The following is a 23034-nucleotide window of genomic DNA, read 5'->3' as shown; positions in this document are numbered from 1 at the left end:
CAGAAAAAAAAATTGACCTGCAATAAGTCAATTAATGGTAAATATTATTTTTTATTTAATTTTTTATTAATATCAGCAAATTCAGTAAATTTTCACTAACAGATGGACCTCTTTGTTAGAAGGAACAAAACTTCAGGGGTATTAAATATAATTTTTCAAACCATAAGAGATCTACATGTAATTACACCAAACTCAGGGAAGGCGAGTTACACTCCCCTTCCCTGAGGTTTGGTGTAATTCTATGTAAACTCCTTGTGGTTTAGGAAATTATTTCTAACACTCCTAAAGGTTGCTTACGTCTAACAAGTAAGTCCCTGTATTAGTTAAAATTAATTGAATTTGCTGATATTAAAAAAAAAAAAAGAAACAAATCTCAAGGGAGTGTAATTATATACTAAAATAGACTATGAAGACCCACAGATCGAGGGATCCGAACAAGTCATTGGACCTCAACTTATTTGTGAGTTATTAATTTATATTATTTATTAAGGGGAGTAGCAATTATTTCTTCCACAAAAATATTTTTTTTGATTAATTAATTTAAATGATAATTTTTTTTAGAGGGATAGTTTCTTATTTTATACACATCAGTTTATTTTATTATTTTTGATCTATTATTCATTTCATCTTTCTTTTTTATTTTTATTTACTTAAAAAATATAATAAAATATAATTTAATTATGTAAACACATTGAGTGTGCTTAAATTACTGTCGAGACATGTAATCTGTCATTTGTATGAGTATATATATATATATATATATATATATATATTATAAGTTGGTTTTAATTAATTTATAGTACTTGGTTATGGATAATTGTAATATTTTTTACTGTGGAAGAAGCATTACAGAAAGACGTAGGTTAATTCAAATAAAGTTTAAAAAATTAGAATTTTTTTTTTATAAATATAAATTTCATTAAGTAAAGGGGTACATAAGTACAGTATAACAAGCATCAACTAGGTGGATTTCTCGACAGGCTAAGGAATCCGCTATAAACGATAAAGTGTGCATGTACTAATAGTATAAGGAAGTTGAACACTAAGAATCCTCTATCACACATCTTTAAAAATAAGTGTACTCAAAGTCCGTGAATCACGATGGCTCCCATCAAAACGTCAAAGATTACGCTCACGCCAAATGTGATAAATCAAGGAATCAAGTAAGGCACGATAGGACGCAAATATCGCGTGCTTGCCCCTTCATCTACTAGCAGCCCACAACACGTCGGCAGACCACGAGCTGTTCGGCCAAGGGAAGCAAAGTGTGAATCGTATCACCCGCAAACATAGAAAAAACAATTAAAAACTTAAAAAAAAAAAGGTTATTGTATCAATTACTCGTATGACAAAGTAAAACAATATTGTTCAAAATAAATTTTAAATATTTAATTTTTTCTACACCTAATTTATATACAATAAACCACAACGATCGGGGGACGATAATCATATTAGGAATATCCCAGCAAGTCTTTATGCGGATAATATTTCATATATTGTAAAAAAATATATAATATTTTATCATGACTAACTAACATAGAAAAAAAAAAGTGAAAAGTAGAGGTGTATAGTGATAAATTAAAGCATCTCAACAGTTATCGACCTTTATTTCAGTAAGGGAGTCCAAAACACTAATTATAATAGTGAAAAATTATGAATACTTTAGCCCTGATTAATAATATGACAAATGTTGATTTATTGTGGTTAAAATGTTAAATATTTTCCATCTATTTATTTGACCGTAGTTGATAATATTAATTTTATCATACTTTATAAATTGTACGTAGTAATTTGTACAACATGAAATTATCAATTCTTGTGTAGCGGTAAAAGTTCTATTCTCATAGTTATGATAACCATGGGAGATTTAACTCGATTAAAAAATAGATAAGTTCATCACTGTGAATACCGTTTCGCTCTTTGAAAAATTACCTCTCAAATATTTGATAAAATCATGTAACCACTGGATAAAGGTCTGAAATTGTCAACTTTACCCTTGTTGTGTTTAATTTGATTTTTTAAAAAAATATAAAAAAATCAAACATGGTGGACGGAAAATTCTAAAAAAACTATAAAAGAAATTATCCAATTAGTTCATAAAAAATTTTATAAAATTTTAAACTAAGTAAACTCATAATTTAGACCCGTAATGACATTTTAGACAGTTCACCACAAAAAAATGGATTAAAAACCTAACGAAAATTAATGGATTGAGCTAATTATTAGACGATCATGGGGTATCGATAATTTTTCAAACAACAAAATATATTTTATAATTATACTAAATCTTAAAAAAGCTGATACTAATTTTACCTTTAAAAAAAAAAAACAAAAAGGTTAAGGAAGGAAGCATTCACATGTTTGTTTTTGTGAAAATAGTTTCTTAAAATATGAGGTAGGGCCCCAAACTTACTCAATTGCCATTTGCCCCCCCTTAAAGCTAAGCTTAATCATTCCTCCTTTCTCACACCTCTCTCTCTCTCTCTCTCTCTTAAAAGCGTCATTTTTAGAATGATTTGTATTTTACTTCCAAATTCAGCTTCAGCTCCATCCAAGCAAAAGTCGCGATTTTCAAATCAGTATGGTGGATGATTAGCATCAATTCACCATCCCTTTCATTCAAATCATGCCTTTCTCTTTCTACGTATTATTATTAATTATGCATGTAAAAAAAACCTTTGATTTATACATTAGCAAGACAAATAAAAAATACATGCATATGAATTAGCTTCTAACTTAATTTAAGTTGCCCTGCCGACAATCTGTCCTCATCACACGTAATTCATATGTTATTGTATCTGCAGACCATATTTTGAAAATTTTTGGACATTGGTTTATTATTAATAAGTGATCCTTTAGGAGTGGATTATCTAAATTAGTGTAAATTATATTTTTGGTCCCATAAGTGGACCTGTTTTCAATTTTGGTTCCACACTAAGGTCAATTCGCACATTGAGTCTCATACATATATATATATATATATATATATTTCCAATTTGAGGACCATTGAGGGATTTCCGTCCAATTGATAACGACAGCTGCTCTCTCCGTTAGTTAATACAATCAAAATAAGGGTAAATTATATTTTTGGTCCCATAAGTGGACTTGTTTTTAATTTTGGTCTCACACTCAGGCTAATTCGCATATTATGTGTGGGACCAAAATTAAAAACATGTCCACTTATGGGACCAAAGATATAATTTACCCTTATTTTGATTGTATTGAATAACGGAGAGAACTACTGTCGTTATCAATTGGATGAAAATCCCTCAATGGTCCTCAAATTGAAAAACAACAAAAACACATATAGAATTCAATGTGCGAATTGGTTTGAGTATGGGACCAAAATTGGAAATAGGTCCACCTATGGGACCAAAAATGTAATTTACCCTCGAAATTATGTCGACATCCCTTAATGTTAAATTTAATTATACAAACACTTCTATTGATTCTTTGTAAAATTACAGGTACATTTCTTGAGGGGATACTGTATAGCGAGTGGATGTACTTGTAATCACAACTATAATTTCAAAGCATACTCGAAAATTTTACTGAAAGAAGCTGTACTTAGAATTAGACTTGAATTCAGGGAATTCTAATGTAATTTATTCTAATACTTGTGTAGGGTTTCATTTGGATAGATGGATTAAGGTTGATTTTGTCACACCACGATGAGAATTTGAATTCTACCAAAGTGTTTGATAAGGCTAAACATACGTACTGATCAGTGTCTTGATGATCCCCACATTGTTAGGACTTGGTTCTTGATTAGTGTCAATAGGTCGGCTATAGGAACTCTAATCAGTACATATGATACAAACGCAATTCTCCTTGACTGGTATTTTCGATCCGATACTTAGGGTATTTTTCGTTTTTGTTCATTATTTTTTTAGAGTAGTATTTTGATACTATATATTTTTTTTAATTTTTATAACTTAGTCCTTTTGTTTGTCGGACTCCACCTCCACCGACGAGAAGGGTGAATGACAATGAAAAAAAGGAATAAAATAAAAAGATGTAGGACGAAAATGTTACCGCAGAGAGTTAAAGGACAAAAACACGAGTAGAAGTTGACCAATAGAAAAAAAAAAAACCCCAATTTTAAAAATATCACGTAAGAGGCACATGCATTTCTCTGGAAAAAGGATGAACTCCAGCAGAAAAAGAAGTAGAATTTCAAAAATTAAAAGGATGTAGGATCAAAATGCTCTACTAAAAAATTAAAGAACGAAAATACCAAATAACCTAAATTATAAGACCAAAAATGCATTTAAGCCACGATTTTTCTGCTGATTAAGCAAAACATTCTCATCCTTTTATTACCACAACTTGTATTGTCCACCTCGTATAACAACCACCCCACATATCCTTATAATTGCAATAACTCATTCACAACTCTCTCAATTTTCTAACTTAGTCAAACCATAATTATGATGGTTTATACGAAAGAAATGTAACATTTAATCATGATGAATCGTCGTAACTAAAAAAAATTAACCGTAATAAATAATTATAATTAATCACGACCTCGTAATAATCATCGATTGTAATTTTTGTGAAAATAGCTAATACATTTTTCAGGGTTCATAATCATGTAAAGACAGGAGATAATACTATACATCGTAACTTTTCTTGGACGATCGATAGGGGCAACATGTATAGTTGCGGAGCACTTTTGTTTTTGTTCGATGGACACATCTTATACTATATTTATTTGATGGGTACTTAAATTCCGATGATGTCAGAACAGTGAAAAGATTTGCACGTACATAGTTCTGGAAGTCAGAATGAAAATAACATATGGAGTAGTACTGTATAACGTGAATTTCATGCGTCTTTCCAACAACCAGAATTCACGAACAAGCTGAAGCTGCAATTGGAAGTAAAATCCAAGTGGTACAGCTTTTATTACATTTCTATATTTTATCATTTGGCAACACAAAATCTTCTTACATATATATAGGAGGAGGTATCAGCGTATGGGGGTCATTTTCTAATATATATATATATTGGGGGTCATTTTCTAATATATATATATATTTGTTCTGAAACATAACTATAGAGTTTAATGCAATTTATCTTCTTGTGATATTGTAAATAAATAAAAAATAATAATAATAATATATTCTTTTGTATTTTATAAAATGAAGCAGTTTATCTCTCTGTTTAAAGAGGTATATAAATTGCTTCATTTTGAAAAACATAGGAAGGTAAATTGCTGCATTTTTAAAATTACAGAAAAGTAAATTGTTATTCTTTTCGTAGGAGGTAATTTGATTATTTGAAATATCACAAGGGAGTTGCTTGCATTTTTTTTCATAATTATATCTAAAAACCAATAAAAATCCTAATATCATTTTTCGCTATGTAATCCAATTAATCATAAAATTCAAGGGTATAATTCATATCTTGCAAAATCTAATAAGGGAAAAGTGCAATTTCGATCCACTAACTATACGACAGTGACACTTTCCGTCCTATCATATTATATTAAACTATGAACTCATCTAAATATTTAAGTTTTTCGATAAAAGAAAATCATTGAATAATAATATAAGATTTTACCAAACACCACATTAACTAAATAATTAAGCTTTTCACCACTCGAACAAAATCCGACAAGATCAAAGTACGTGACTAATGTGGTCGGACTTTGATGTAGGAGGAGGATATGAATTTTCCTCCATTAAACAGATCGAGTCGGCCTATAACAAAGTAATTTAACGCCCCCATGATATTCAAATTAGGTGAAATCTTCTTAACGTCTTTCGTATATTATGATTCCATCAATGACCTAAAAGAGAAAAATATAGGTTAAAAGCGAAAATAATAATGAAAAATTTAATTTTAGTCCCGTAATTATAGAAAATAGTAATTTTAATTCTATTGAAGTTAAAATTGACAACTAATCCATACAATTAAAAGAAAAAACACATCAAGAACAAAATTCGTCCAACATTGCAATCTGGCCAGAATTTAGGGCTAATTATGTGAGGAGCCGATGCCAAATCCTGGCCAAATATATAAATTTGGATAGGTTTTGTTCTTATGTGCCACTTTTTTAAAATTGTAGGGCTTAATTGTATTTTTCAATTCTAGCAGGACTACAACTGCCATCCGTATAGTTATTGGACCAAGATTGTAATTTTTCCAATCAATCAAGAACATAAATGGAAAATTAAACTCAATTTTTTATTTCAAATTCCACTAATTCTTCTGTTCCATATATATTTAGTAGAGGAAAGAATCCCTTTTCGTTCCGTAAGGCCTTTCACTTTTGGTTTCATTAGAGATTGTCACTTGTGTTTCATAACTTTTAGAAAATAACACTTTTGATCTCATCCACGACATATTTATGTTATATATTTTAAGGAAAAATATCACATGCTTTGTACATGGCCAATCGTTAGGGCTAGCTACAATATTTTTTGATCCTATTGATTACGTGATTCTCAATTTTAATTCTATAACTTAAAAAAAAATATTTTTGGTCCCATGCACTTAACGACCACATGACCTTTTCTGTTAAATATCTAACGAAAATAACCCATGGGACCAAAAAAATTTGTTACTTTATTAAAGATACAAAACTCAAAGTGAGAATCTCGTAGTCCAATAATACCAAAGGTGGAAAGACATTAAGTTATGGGACCAAAAATATTATTTCTCCTGTTTAATATAGGGTTAAATGCAATTTATCCCTCTGTGTTGTGGGAAATGAGCAATTTAACCCTCTGTGAAAAAAAAAACCAATAATTTACCCCCTATGTTATTAGAAATAGATCAAATTACCCATCTGACGTATTTCAACACGCGCTTTTTTCTATTTTTTTTAACAATTTTTAATTTAAAATTTAAAATAATATTTATATTCTTATTTAATAACCATTGGATCTTAAAATCGATCTAAGGTCCAAATTTAACTAATAAATTAATGATGTAGATTTTATATATTTTAAATCAAATTCACATAAATAAAAAGAAAAAGAAAAATAAAATATTATATATAATTAAATTTGAATATATATATTTATACTTTTATAATAAATCTATTTACATATATAGATATATGTGTATATATATATATAGAGAGAGAAAGAGAGAGAGAGAGAGAGACACCGGTGGAGGGGGAGGGAGAAGGAGGAGGAGACAATAGCGGCGACGGCAGTGGTGGCGGGGGCTGAGGTAGGCTGTGGAGCGAGCGGAGAGAGATGGTGGTGAGGGCGACGGTAATTCGATGAGTTGAGGATGAAGAAGAAGGAAAATATTTATATATATAATTTTTATACAATAATATATAATATTAATATATTATATATTATTTATATAAATATATATGTATTAATATATTAAATTAAATACATATAAATAAAATAATATTTTATTCATTTATACCCAGATGCACGCATTGCGCGTGTAATTCACTGCTGGGCCGAGAGGAGTATTTTGCTCTATTACAACACAAGAGGGTACATTGCTGTTTTGTTTTTCACTGGAGAATAAATTACTCATTTTTCAGAATACATGGATTAAATTGTATTTTTCCGTTTAATATATACACACTACACATAATTTTTTTCCTTAAATAAAAATAAGTAATGTAATTTTTATAACATGGATATTCTATATATATATGAAAATAAAATAGTGCTAATTGTTTTTCAATGTCTTAAGTAGCAAGTGTGTGTGGGGAGTGGGGATGGAAAGAGGCTGCAAGAAGAGTCTACGGACCAACCGGCAGCGCGATGGATGCTATATATGTAGGTGAAGTTTGTTACGTAATACATGTGTACGTAGAAAATAGAACGCCGAAAGACTTGTAATAATAATACATAGAGACTGATCGATGGAGTGAGAGTTGATAAAATGTCATGTCAGGGTTAGATGGGAACATTTATGGGACCTATCAAAGGGTCCAATTTCAGCTCTTCTGTCGGATCCCAATAACTCCCAACATATTTATAGCCGGAACCAGTCAGAATATATTTCTTGTTTACCCTAAATATACTACCAATTAATAATAATTAATCGCGCGATACCCGTTCGCTGCAGTGACTAAATCAACCGAAACCCAATGGGTCACCACTCTTGCTGCAACCAGCAGAAGGTGAAACGCGGCCTCTGGTCGCCGGAGGAGGACGAGAAGCTCATCCGGTACATCACCACCCACGGCTACGGCTGTTGGAGCGAAGTGCCCGAGAAAGCAGGTTCGCTCGTTGTACTTGTTTGGTTATGATTCATAGGCGTTTTACATTTTGAGTTGTGATGAGTTCTGATGGGCGTCGGTGCATGATTGATTCTGGCTTTTTAGGCCTTCAGAGATGCGGCAAGAGTTGTCGTCTGAGGTGGATAAACTACTTGAGACCTGATATAAGGAGGGGGAGGTTTACGCCGGAAGAGGAGAAGCTGATTATCAGCCTACATGGGGCTGTCGGGAACAGGTTTTTGAACTACTTAGTTTATAAATTGCATCTGTGTTATTGCATAATTAGATTAGTACCATGTAGTTGTACGATTTTTGTAAGTTGTTGGAGTAATTAAGACACAAGATTCGGGCACTTCAATTCAGTGCTTAGAATTAATCATCTGGGACTTAATTAGGTCATAATAATTTGGAAGAAGCTTAAAGCAATGGCTTAACTATTTTCTGACAGTGATGAACACTGTTTCCGGCCTGCTCTAGACAAAATTCGCCATGTCCGTATCTTTGCATGTGTACGTATTTTGAATCGGGAAGTACAAATCATGTACATAGTGTAGATGTCTGAAGAAGTTAGGAAGTCGATGTCAGAAGTTTGTTTAGTAGAATGTTTTCATTTGAAAAACAATGCACTTTTCAAGTGACGTTGTCACATAAAATCAAGGCGAAATTTCGATGCCTTCTTTTGCACATTTTGTTTTTTGTCCCTGAAATTTCAAGAAAATTAAAGTTGTTTCAGCATAGCTTCAGACAAGTACATTGCATGAAATACTAAAGTGTCCCGACGTGCAGATGGGCACACATAGCCAGCCATTTGCCGGGGAGAACGGACAATGAGATCAAGAACTACTGGAACTCATGGATCAAGAAGAAGATCAGAAAGCCTACCTCAACTTCGACAAACAAAACACCTAAGTCCGACCAAACTTTCCAATTCTCGTACACACAAAACCCGCAGCTAGACTGCTTGAATAATCAAGAACTAACCACAAAGTCACAGGTGCAAGAAACCCTATTCCCTCTACCTAGCCCATCATTCATTTTCGACATTGGCTCGAGTTTTCAAGGAACGAGCGCCAGCGCCAGCGTGTCCCGGATCGATCAAATCTTCCAAGAAAACAATGCTGGCTTGAATTCAGACACATGGCAACTAAACCTGCAGCAACATGGCCAGGTCCAAACACCAGAATTGGTACAGTTTACGGGGCCAATGATGAATTCGATCATGGAGAACATAATGGTGCCCATCGAAGTTCAAAATTATGGGATGAACGTAGGCATCGGAGGAGGACAAATTGGATCACTTGATTGCCTGCAGAGAAATGAGATAAATGAATGGATTGAGACATCATCACAGCAGTGTCCGAGTAGCTATTTCTTCTGGGATCAAGCAGAGGGACAACTTGGTACTGCAGGAGATGAAATAATCCCAACATCATCAAGTATGGGGACTATGCTCTCTTCTTTCCCCTCATCTCTATGACTGACAACTATCTATAGTAGAACTGAACAGTATAACAGTTAATCCCAGATTTAATCCTGCATTGCATGTGAGTGCTTTCTAATTCTATTTATGTTTGTTTTATTGGTTCTTGGATTTCCTTTTTTTGGGTGGATTTAACTTTTATTTACATTTATATATATACTTGGAGATGGTGAAATGAGAGGCATTGGACAGAGAAAATGTGAGTTGTTTTAATTTTCTTGAACCATGTTGTAAAGGATTGGACAAGAAATAAAGGATGATCGATCATGAAATTCTCCACTTTGCAGCTCCTTCACATTATGTCTGTTTTTGTGTTAGTTAATTACTCCCTTCATAATATATTATGTTCGAAAATCTCCTTATATCTATATACACAGCAGGAACAAATATTATATCTAATCATCGCTAATTGCTATTGCTAAACTAAATAGCCGTAATCAATAGTCATTGACCATAGCCATGAGTCTTAGCTTTTGTGAGTGTAGCTAAAAGTCATGGCTCATAACCATGGCAAAAAATATTTTTCCCAGTGGATAATCTAAAATTTTGCATCCGTTTTATTTAACCATGATTGATAATAGTTATTCACCAAAAGTTATTAGTCCATAATCATTAAAAATGTAGCTAGGCAATAGTAATATTTTTCTAGTGATATAAATAATTTTCATTTGGGTGGACCACGTCGAGCTCCACTGAAACTTGCCCCCCCACGCCCCGAAAATACCATCTGTCCAAACATTTTTTTCTGTTATGTTATCTAATATATTGAACTGCTCCAAAATATCCTTTAGGAGTCTGAATTATAATTTTATATATTTTTTAAAATTTTATATTTCTTTAATAACATAAGTCCAACATCAAATTTTTACATTTTTTTATAATTACACCTTACCACATCCAACATTATTTTATTTTTTAGAAAAATTAAAATTAATTCAGTAGGTATAAAGTTAATATTTTCATCTTACCGTCTAATGGTTACATAGTTATGTCAAATATTAGGGGGTATAATAATTTTTTAAATAAAAAAAGAAGTATTTATACATCAAATATTAGGAGAGGCTAATGTAATGTTTATGCACATAGTTTCTTGAAAATAATTTTCATCACCTAATTAACACAATTTTGAGGACATATTAAAATTTCAGTGAGGAAAAGAAAAGATAAAAATTAGAAAAATATTTTGTTTTTCATATTCTTATTCATATTCACAAAAATTGAGGATTCAAAAAGTAGGTTTATTACATGCCTTACTTGATACAAACTTATGCATATCTATAACCAGCTTTTGATCTCATTAGTTTCTTTGTTCTGAAAGTTGTATCCACAGTTCAGTTCAAGTAGTTTGCTCTATGTTCTAATTTCTTTATAATATTGTTTTAATTAACTTAATAAAACCAGTAATTTTGTTTACTTTAAAAATGAAATGATGAGTTTGAAGAGCCAATGATTTCAATTAGTTCTGTAGCTCATTATGAGGGTGGCATTTTTTTTATTTTTTATGAATCAATTTTCTGAATTTAGTCTTATAATTTTGAAATTTTGACAATTTTAATTAGATAAAATTACATTTTTGGTCCTGTAACTTTAAACAATTAGCATTTTGGCCCTACATACTTAGTCCGTTTCTTAACGAATTTACTCCTAGACATATCACATTTAGTTTTTTTTTTTTTTTGACAAATTTAGTTCCGTGTTGACAATTTTGATCCTTCTCACATGCATTGTAATAGATATCATTTTTGGCCTTATAACTATTGGTCGTCAGGACCAAAATTATCAATTTAGGACTAAGTTTGCCAAAATAGGACCAAATGTGGGATGCTTAAGATTAAATTCATCATAAAAAAGATTGAATGTATAAATGAAGTAAGTTACAAGACCAAAAGTACTAATGGTCTAAAGTTACAGGACCAAAAATATAATTTTGCCTTTTTAGTCATTTTCTGATCAATTTAATTGAAAATTTGCATGTAATTTACATATAATATAAGATAAGATTAAAATTGCCATTTTTCCTTGAGGCCATGTCACATATCAACTCTTGTTACTCCGCTCACAAACTTGTCTGAATTTGGACATTATTAGATTTCGGATATTGGTCCAAATTGAGGGGAGGCGGGGGGGTGGGGGGGGGGGGATCAAATAAATAGACTTTGAAAATGTGAATTAGCATTAAAAAGTGAATAAAATTCGATATATTTCTTAGGTTAATTAAAGTTTAAATATACAAACATATGAACCACATTATCTGGCAGCTGGAAGCTGTAGCTTCTGCTTCAGATATATTGGTACAAACGAATGAACTTCAGTTGCTAGTGTACAAATTAATATTACCTGCACAAAACAATGTTCAGTTGGTTTTTGCTGTAGCTATCCACCTCCACTTCATTAATGTCGACCTACTAAGTTATGACGACGGTACTGCAAATCGAAGTGCGATCTTGCATGTGATGTTGCAATGTGCCGATGATTCCATAGATCAGTGTACTTTCGGGATGCTTAGTATCTCCAGCCATGAAACTGAACTCATATCCCTCGACATTGACACTGCTCCAACCTCCTTCCTTTATGAACTGCTTTGATCGTCTGAATTCTGCCCTTATCTCTGCGGCTTCTTGCCATTTTCCGGCAGCAGCATATGCATTGGACAAGGCAACTCTCCAGATGCTGCTACTTGGTTCCATAATGGCAAGCTCTTTTGCTGCCTTTTCAGCTATGGTCACGTTGTCGACAACCACACATGCACCCAACAGAGCTGCCCAAACATCAGGACCTGGTCGCATTGGCATCTTGTAAATGAACATATCTGCTTCTTCGACTCTACCTGCTCTTCCCAACAGATCTACCATGCAAGCAAAGTGTTCCATGCTTGGTCTTATATTATGATGTTTCTCCATTGAATTGAAAATCTTGAAACCTTCTTCTATCAACCCAGCATGAGCACATGCTGAAAGAACATTGGTGAATGTAATTGCGTTGGGTTTCCTGGTCCCTGATCTTTCTAGATCAGCAAACACTTTTAAAGCAGAGGTCCCATTTCCATTGATCCCATATGCTGCTATAACTGAATTCCATGACCCTATGTCTCTTTCATGCATTTCCTTGAAGATATTCTCTGCAGAATCTGGCCTTCCTGACTTTGCATACATATCTATTAGAGCATTTTGGATAAAAATATCACCAAGCAATCCTGTTCTTGTTAAGTAGCCATGAAGGACTTCACCCTGTAGAAGCAAGGCCAGGTCTGAACAAGCTTCAAGAGATGCAAGTAATGTGACAAAATCTGGATAAACATTATCTTGTGAGCCTTCCCTGTGAATTTCACCAAGAAGTCCCAATGCCGCCACTGGCTGATTGTTCTTAATGAAGCAACTAATAATAGTATTCCAAGAGATTACATCTCTCTTGGCCATTGTTCTAAACAGGATGAATGCAGAATCTTCACAACCGTTCCTTGCATACATATTTATAAGCGAATTTTCCGCAATAGTACAGGGAAGAAACCCCTGTTTGATTAAGTATCCATGAATCTCTTCCCCTAGCTTCAATGACCCACAGTTTCCACACCCCTGTAGAAGGCTCGCCATAGTCTCAGGACTAGGATACAAACCCTCATTCCTAAAGCAGAAACGACAAAAGATTGTCAAACTCTCCCTAAAGTACCCATTTGTAGAGTACATCTCTATCAATGAATTCAACACTAGTCCACTCACACACCAACTCCCTTTCAAGACCAATCCATGAATCCACTGCATAAGCCTGCGGTCATTAATTTCTGAGCAGGCCTGCAAAATGGTTAACATCGTCACGTCATTTGGCAAGACCCCATCTTCTTGCATACTGCAAAATAAATCGACAGCTGTTTTAGCATTGCCATTGCATACACAACCAGAAATAACAGAAGTCCAGCAAACAACATCTCTTCTATATAGCCTCTGCAAAAGCTTTTCTGCAGCTCTTAACATCCCTAATTTAGCATACGCGTCTATCAAACAATTCTGCAAGAAGTCATCCAATATAAACCCACTTTTAATGGCAAAACAGTGAATGACTTCAATCAAATCTTCATAACCTTTCAATGCACAAGCCTGTAAAACAACTGCCAAAGTGAACTCATTAGGCCGCAGACTCTCCAGCATTCGCGAAAACAATAATATCGTTTCTTCTGCAAGCCTGTTACGCTGATAACCCGCCATCATTGACGTCCAAGAAACAACAGTTCTGTGAGGCATATGATCAAACATATTTTCTGCGTCCCTTATTTGGTCACACTTTGAGTACATATTTATGAGAGAGTTGCCGATAAACACATCACATTCTACTCCCAGCTTCAGTATCTGGGCATGAAAACAAGAACCCAGTTTCGGGTCTTCGATTTCGGTGCATTTACGTAGTGAAAAAAGTGCATTTGAGAAAGTGTTCTCCCTTAGCAGAGGATAGTGCATGGTTGCATGGTGAACCTTGGGTTCACCAACGTGTGAATTGCGATAATTAACATTTGCCCAAGAGAGTGATACGGAAGAATTCAAAGTGATAGAGTGCATCTCGGCGTTCTTTGTTTTGCCGAATGCTCAAATAGAATAGCTGATTATTATATTAGAGGACGGACAAGAAACAGTGATGACAATCCGTTCGAAGAAATGCCCCAGCGGTCTAGAAGTTCATGTTAGGTTCTTGTGTGCAAAGCTAACTGCGGATCTTCTAGCTTTAATATTTGATTGATACGTGCTTTTTTTAATTAAAAAATATAATTAAATTAAATTATATTTTATTAAATGAGACCGCATATATATAATATCAATAATTTTAAATCAATCAGCATATTATTATTATTGCAATATTCAATATTCAATACATTAATATTTTTAGATTAACCAATAAATTCAAAGTATACAAAAGAAACAACATGCTATTATTAAAAATAGACTAAACCCATAAAAATTGTATATTTTTGTCTAAATTTTTAGATATTATTTTGATCTTATATATTTTTAATTTTCGTGATTTCAATCTTTTTTTTTGTCGGAGTTCACTCCTCTTGTCGATGGGGGTGAATTCCGATGAAAAAAAGACTGAAATCGTAAAAAATAAAAAGATGTAGAACAAAAATACTACTATAACAAGTTAAAGAATGACTACTGTCGCAAGACAAAAGACGCATTTGATCCCTAGTATGTTGCAAGCTAACCCATTACGAGTAGAAAATTCCTACATCTGAATAATAATTACACATACATGGAAAATTTATAATTTTAGTCTTGTAACTTAGTGAAAGTGTCAATTTGGTCCCATACAAATTAATTTTTGCAATTTAGTCCTATAAATTTATAATTTTAGTCCTTTTTTGGCCAAAATATGACTTGCACGATCCACTTAAACAGTAATTTTAGTCATATAAATCAATTGCAGGATAAAAAATGCCAACAACCCCTACTTTATAGGGCTAAATTTGCGATTCAATTGGGTCATGTGTTAGTCACATGCAATTTGATCGAAAAAGAATAAAAATTGTCAAAATTTTAATATTAAAGAACTAAATTATGAAAATTAATTCCTGTAGGATCAAAAATACTACTTCTAAATTACAGGATTAAAATTATATTTTTTCATATATATACATATATATTTAAGAACATGAGATGAATCCACAAATTTAAATTTTTTTATAGGGTAAATTACATTTTTGGTCCCACAAATGGACCTGTTTTCAATTTTAGTCTCATACTCAAACCAATTCGCATATTTAGTCTCATATGTAGATTTTTTTTCAATTTCAGGACCAAGGGGGATTACGTTAAAAGTTAATATATAGTTAAGAACATGGGATGAATCCACAAATTTAAATTTTTTTATACATCAAACCGTTGACCTAATTTAATTACTAAAATAAAGAGTGCTCCTTAAATTGCAAAATTAAAGTGGCTTTGCAATTCAACAGGACATAAAAGAAAGCCAACAAATTAAAGCATAGTAATCAAATAAACAAAGGTAAAAAGTCTTTTCAATACGTTGTTGGCTTTTTTCATAGGCTTTCCACAAAGATTATTGATCATGTAGTGGGTCACCTCAATCATCATGAAACCTTTTTTTTTTTTTTTAAAATATATTTTTTGGCCCAATATTCCCCAATTAATTAAAAGCAAGATTTAAATGGGAAAATTTAAATTTGAGAAACACTAAGAATACTTTAGGGAAAATTATAATTTTAGTCTCTTAATTTTGGGATTGGCATTTTTTCCTCTTGCATGAATTGCTTTTGTAATTTAATTTCGTATCTTTAAAATTTTGATAATTTTAGTATTTTTACAAAAAATTTGATCAAAAAATTGCATACAACTTGTAATTAACCGAATTAAATTGCAATTTTAGGCTTTGAAGAAGGTTGGTATTGGGTCCTACACGAGTTGCTGGATTGACGCTTCTAATCCTGCACGAAGGTGTTTACAAGACTAAAATTATAATTTAATTTGGAAATTTGCATGTCCCATGCAATTTTTCAATAAAAAGTTAGTCGGAAAAGGATTAAACTTACCAAAAACTTAAAGTTATAGGATTAATTGTGAAAATTAATTCGCCCAAAATAAAAAAATGCTACCCCTAAATTACAGGACTAAAATTCTATTTTTTTTCAATATTAATTTCATTAATCTCATGACTTTTAGGATTAATTATACCTAAACCGATCCCTATAGTATAGCATATGTAATATATATACTTTACTCCCTCGAACTATAGAAATTACATCTAAAAAGCTTTTCCCACGATACTTTGCTTGCAATCGTTTTTAATATTTTGATAATATTTTGAAATTTGTAGTTATAAATGTAATATTATGTAGTAAAGTAATATAATACATTATTTATCGTTTTTAATATATGAAGTGAGATTACAATTATTTTCGCATTTACCGCAAAAGAAATGTCCACATGAAGAGCAATATTAAAAATAAATGACTGATAAATTTAGATGGAAAAAACTCAAGATACTAATTAATAAATCTCCAATTTTTTTTATAATTAATCTCACTACAAGAAATATAACATTTAACAATAATTAGTAGTCATGGTTAGTTATAAATAGTTGTAGCAAATAGTTATTGGCTACGACCAACAATGGTTGTCGAACATGGTTTTTAATTGTCAGGGTGACTAAAATATTTGTCATGACTTAACTATAGCAAATAATTTTTTTTATTATGGAAAAATTAATTTTTTTATATTAACCGTGATTAATAATAATTATTTACTAATTTTCAACCATAGCCTCTAATATTGTAGTTAATAATAATTTATTTGTAGTGTCTATACGTTAATTATATACCATTAATAATTATTTATTATGATACATCTGGATGGATCCAATTTACAATATTGAATATGCAAAGTAACTTGAGATAAATCTAAATTACCCCTAAAATATTGGGAAATAGCAAAAAGCCTCTCTAAAAAAAATAAAGGGCAAAAAGCCTCCCCAATTTTTTAATAAAGATGCATATTATCCCCTCTACTGGGTAGTGCAGTTTACTTGTTTATTTTTGTGACTGATTTAGTTATTTTAATTTATAAATTGTCAATTTTACCCACAATTACTAAATATAAAAGTTAAAAAATATTATCAAACTACAAAAAAAATGGGATTTTGGGCACAATTTGGACGACCGTTCCAAAGCCCATTCCGCATTGGAATTGGTATGGGCACTCATGAGGAATGAAAAATGGTCGATAACGTCATGATCCTCATTTTTTATGTGTCATTATTTTGGTACGGCCAAACCGTTACCAATGGTGTTCCAAAATAATAGTTACAGTTTGTGTTCCTAAGACCGGTCCAAACTTGTAACGATAAACAATTGGAACTCTTTTTAAAACACAATTAAAATTAGGGACGGTCTTGAGTTGATCGTTCCTATATGTGAGACCAATTAGTAAATATATTCCAAAATGTGGTACAATTTGGAATGGTTCAAATATGCAGCTGGTGGAATATTACAACAACCGTTCTTAAGTATGAGTTCTATGTAAAACCTGATGTGTTACAACGACTGTGCCTAAATGAGTTCCAAGTTGGAATGGTTTTTGTGTATTATTAATATTGTATTACTAAACCCATTCCAAAGACAGTAGAACGGCCATAATTCAATGGATGAAAAACCGTTCCTATGTGTGGTCTTACAACCGTACAGAATCTAAATTAACGACTATTTATGTGATCCAATAACCGTTCCAAAGACCGTTCAAATTTTCCTATATATGTATATGTTTCTCTATTTTCCTTTAATCTCACTATCTTCTTCAATTCTTCTTATATTATCTCTATTTCCTCAATCTCTCTAGAATTTTTTTGATCTCTCACTATCCCACTAATATTTTTATACTCTTGTTCATCAATCTCTCTCAAATTTTCATTGATATTTTAAGTTATTTTGATAAGGTAACAATTTTAACTCTTTATTTGTTAGTTGATTATATTTGTTGTACTTTTGTCAATTAAATTAAATATTATAATATTATGTATGTGTGTAGGACTCATCATGTTGAGGCAGTTGAGAAGACAAATATATGAGAAGACCTGTTCAGGAGGACGGATCTTACTCTAGAGTTTGAGGATGGTTTACTGCATTTATAGAATGAGACAAGTTTCAATATGCATATATGGACGATGATAAAAGTAAGTGTTCTTGTTAGAAGTGAAAAAAAATGAAGTTTTCAAAACCCTAAACGAGGTAAATTTTGACTTATTTATGAAAAGTTTTATGCCTATTATGCTCCATTAACTGCTGTTAACTCCATCATTTTGGAGGGAAAAGGCACGTGATGGTGCATAAAAGGAGGAAAAACTGGCATAAGTTAGGGCTTCCAACATCCTATAATGTTTTGGTACCATTAAACCAAAAAATAAGCTTTTTTGGTTCCATAAAGTCATGTGCGACGTAAAATAAATAATATAACACCAATCTAAAATAAAAGATAGAATCAGTAAACATGAAGTAAATATATGGGTTATAAATACACAAATTTGAGCTAATTGAAACCTAGTTTGATAAAAAATTGACAAAACCCAGTTGATAAAATATATGCATTGCAATGCACAATTTTTCGCTAATTGAAACCTGTCAAAAGACTTCAACCTATATAAAAATTTTCTACTTTTTTGTCTCATCTTGTTTTGAAATTTTTAGTTTATTGTTCAAATAGCTTTAGCAAATCAAGATAAATAATGCATGTGATATATAAAAATAAATATAAAACGGCTGGCCTGTAGGAGTCACATCACTTGATGTTGTCCTGAGATCGTGATAGCCCCCTTTCCTGCAGGTACTATCGGCTCACCACCACCCCAAGATAAAATTCAAGAATGCCTCAACCGGTGTCTTCTATTGTGAGCACGTTCACAAGAAGACTAGAGAACTAGAGCTTATCAAGTTGCCCAAAAGTATATAGTAAGCAGAATAGGAGTGTGATTGAGATGCAAGAGTGAGTTGTTTGTGTTCCTAGACCCTTAAGGCCCCCTATTTATAGTGTTAGGATAAGACATGTAACACCCAAAATTAAAATAGAAATAATGATCATTAGTGGGGTGTTACAAAATTAAATAGGGTATTACATACTATAATTTAAAAACTAAAATTGAAATATTATTTTGAAGTTTTAAAACTTCAAATTGTAACATATCTTCCTCTTTCCCTTATCTTAGGTTGTATCTTCTGAGATATCATTACACTGCGCAAGTTTGATAAAGTGATATTTTTTGCCATCCTGTATAATGATATCTCCAATAGGTATTTATTATATTCAGGTTAAGGCTGATTACATACAAAATAGAATTATGACAACAAGATATAAATTTAATATGAAATTGTTTACCTTGTGTGGGACGAGAAACAAAACCAGGAGGGTATCCAACCATAGGTGGTGATGCCCTAACGTTGGCCCTTGTATGCATGAAACCTTATGGTGGTATTGATGTAGGATAGATATGTTGTTTAGGATTGACTTTATGGAAATGCACTGTTTGCGGCACAGTTTTCTTAAGAAAAAAATATTGGGAATTGACTAGGTTGTGAATTACAACATGTGAAAACAATAATAGTCACAATAAAAAACTAACTTCATGCATCCTTTCATTAGCAGTTACTTATTACAAGGGCATTAATTTGATCTTATCCCTTTAATATGAAACAACAACATTAACAACACTAGAATAGAAACATTAACAACAACATAGAATAGTAACATGAACAACATTAACAGTAGCTACTTAATTATGAAAACTTAACAGCAACACTAGAGTAGAAACATAAACAACAACATTAACAGTTAAATAAAATATGAACAACAAGATTTCTTCATCTTCTATATATTAGAAAATATAAAATTTGTCATCGGAATAGAAAACTGACGCCTTCCCAACGTTATCATCATCGCTGTTTTTTTAACTATCAAATTCATCTAGGCTATCACCTTCAATCGCAGTGTTCTTACCCTTATCACCTCCCTTGAATTTCAACAGCAATTGTAGGGCATCTAACTGCTTCAAGATATATCCTAATCTATGGCCATCTATAAGTTGAAAAAGGTCTGTTTCAAAGCATAATGCTCTAAACTTTTTTAACATATCAATTCTAAAGTATTTTTTCCTACCCAAGTAGCCCAACTGTTCATAACATTTGTCAAGTATTAGCATTGAAAAAGTGTCATTATCAACAAAGTTAAACACACTTTCCATACCTTGTATAATCAGCTTCAGGATGGAATATTAATTTACCCCCATGATAAATTCGTAAACTGATAAGAAAGCCATATTCACCTGCAAATATAAATAATAGCACCAGTCAACTATCAACAGACACAAATAAATAAATTAAAAAAAAAGGAGACAATTGCACAGTAAGATTCTCCAGTATACCCAACATGTAGGGTATCCTCTAATTTATTTGACATGTTCTCTCAACAACACCCAGCAAACAAACAAAAAAAAACACCCAACATTATATCGTAGGGGACCACATTGCATATTGCGTGCTTCAAAGTTCAAACAATAAACAAAGCATACTCATCATCTTCAAAACCACACAAAATACAACAACATCAAGAACCAAACAACTTATAGAAGTTTAGAAAAAAAAAAAAAAACTCACCATAATCGGGCACACCACCCGACACCAATGAAGCGGGTCGACGGATGGACAACGCCATTTCTTCAAATCAACCATGAGAACCAGTCTCCCCGCTCTCGGATTCAGATTCTCAATCAGACATGTTGCTTAATTTTTAAATTCAGATTCTAATTTTGAGGTTAGGGTTTTCATTCCTTCGTCGGCGTGTGAAAGGGGGTTCAACAATTTTTGCCCGTTTTTCTTGTCTTTAGAGGTCAACAGCCTCTATGCACGTGACTTAATGGGATTTGACGACCATTAAGGCCCATGTGCCTCTGCCGTTAAGTTGAGACAAAAAAGACTTATTTTTAGATTTAATGGTACCAAAACCCGAACTCGCTACAATTTTGATATTGAAAAAGAAACTCACCTTTTTTAACGGTACCAAAAGAGGATTTTACCCTATTAGTCATGGTTTAAATTAATAGTCGTAGCAAAAGGTCATTAATTACGATCACACACTGATTGTTGACCATGATTTTACAAGTATAACCAATACATTTATAATGATTAAATGTTATGAAAAAAACATTATTGTATTAGTATACGTAGGGGATACCCAAATGATCAGCATGCTTTAAAATTATATTTTCTTCTGCTAATTTCTATGCTAAACTATACATTTAAGCTGATATATTTATTATTCCTCATGTATAATTATAATGAATCGGTCACACTACCAAAAGTATTTTATTGTGACGGAAACTTGCGATCAAAATCTTCGATCCCAAATTACATTGAATATTACAACAATTATAGGATAGTGGACGTCATCTTGGATTGTGAACAAAATAGACCGGTGTATCTATGGAATGTTAGATCCTCATCTATTGCAGTTGGAAAATCATCACAAACACTTTTCAATACTCATTTTACGAGGAATATTTCTGGTCGCAATTTTGTAGTAGATTTTGCAATTAGACGACGAATTATTGTGTAATTTTACTGTCCGCCTCACAGCCAGCGGAATATCCATCGCAACATGCTCAAATTTTGTGCCACTTCTTTCATGACAATAAAAGTCTCGTCATAGATCATTTTGAGAATTTAAACTATCACTGTAACAATTTTATTAGTGCATGTATATATATGTCTATATACATACTTACAAATGTATGTATATAAATAGAAGGGAAAAGTATTATTTTAGTCCGTTAAGTATGTCTAATTTTAATTTTAGTCCGATAATTATGTCTATTTTCGTTTAGGTCCAGTAACTCACGAAATTGCTTACTTTTAGTCATCTGGCAGATTTTTAGACAATTTTACTCCTATGCAACTTTTGAAAGGCAGTTTTATATTTTTAAAAAAAATTTAAAATAATTTAATTTTTCAAATTTTAAAAATAATAAAAGAACTATTAAATTTTTATTTTTAAAACATGATAGTTTTAATTAAATATTATTTATAAATAATATACCTTAAATATTTTATATACTTTTTTAGTATTTGATATTTAATTGATATATTCTATAAATAAATATAATTTATTAAAATATATTTAAATTAAATAATAATTTAATTTGGCTAGTAATATATATTTGTTATAATCGATTTATACATATATTCATATAAATATTTAAACTTGAAAAGTTAATTTTAGTATTAAATTTTGTATTGTGATTTGTTGATTTTAAAATTTTAAATTAAAAAAATTATATATATTAGATATTTTATTATTTAGTTAATATATTTTATAAATAAATATAATTTATTAAATATATCAAAACTAGATAATAAATAAAATTAATCAATAATATGTAATTTATTAAAATGATGCTCTTTGATAAATAAGAGTGGAAAAATATTCGTACACTTAAATGTCTAACAAAGGGGGAAAAATGGACATTTGTTAACTAAAAATAACAATAAAAACGCAAAAAATGATTCCAATTCGCTCAGTTAAAATCTAACAGAGAGGGAGTATTTTGCTGACTTTTAAATAATACGAGGGTTTTTTACATATAAACATGATGTAGGAGAATTTCACATTATTTTTCTCAAATATAGGGGTGTTATATATACAATTTCCCTAATTAATATGTCTAATGCCCTCAATATATTCAAGAATGCATTAACTAATTAAATATATATCACCATATAAATATAAATATCTATACATATATAGACATTACAGCTAGAATTAATTAAAAACATAGATACGTAGAAATTAAATACGCTAATTCCAAA

At 31.5% G+C, this 23034-nt stretch overlaps 2 protein-coding genes across 2 annotated transcripts; one reads left to right on the top strand and one right to left on the bottom strand.

The window, feature by feature from the left end:
* Positions 1-7987: 7987 nt before the first annotated feature.
* Positions 7988-9965, top strand: LOC105158961 (uncharacterized). Its single transcript, XM_011075888.3, has 3 exons — positions 7988-8207; positions 8312-8441; positions 8993-9965. Exons 1-3 carry the CDS (start codon positions 8075-8077, stop codon positions 9681-9683), a joined length of 954 nt encoding a protein of 317 aa, XP_011074190.1. The 5' UTR covers positions 7988-8074; the 3' UTR covers positions 9684-9965.
* Positions 9966-11841: 1876 nt separating this feature from the next.
* Positions 11842-14377, bottom strand: LOC105158238 (pentatricopeptide repeat-containing protein At4g21300-like). The gene has a single exon (XM_011074916.3). It carries the CDS (start codon positions 14231-14233, stop codon positions 12092-12094), a length of 2142 nt encoding a protein of 713 aa, XP_011073218.1. The 5' UTR covers positions 14234-14377; the 3' UTR covers positions 11842-12091.
* Between the last annotated feature and the right edge of the window lie 8657 nt (positions 14378-23034).

The sequence above is a fragment of the Sesamum indicum genome, linkage group LG1, assembly GCF_026168435.1.
Source record: "Sesamum indicum cultivar Baizhima isolate 11 linkage group LG1, ASM2616843v1, whole genome shotgun sequence".
NCBI lineage: Eukaryota > Viridiplantae > Streptophyta > Magnoliopsida > Lamiales > Pedaliaceae > Sesamum > Sesamum indicum.
Note: the sequence above shows the minus strand (reverse complement) of the source record. Positions and strands in the feature narration are given on the sequence as shown.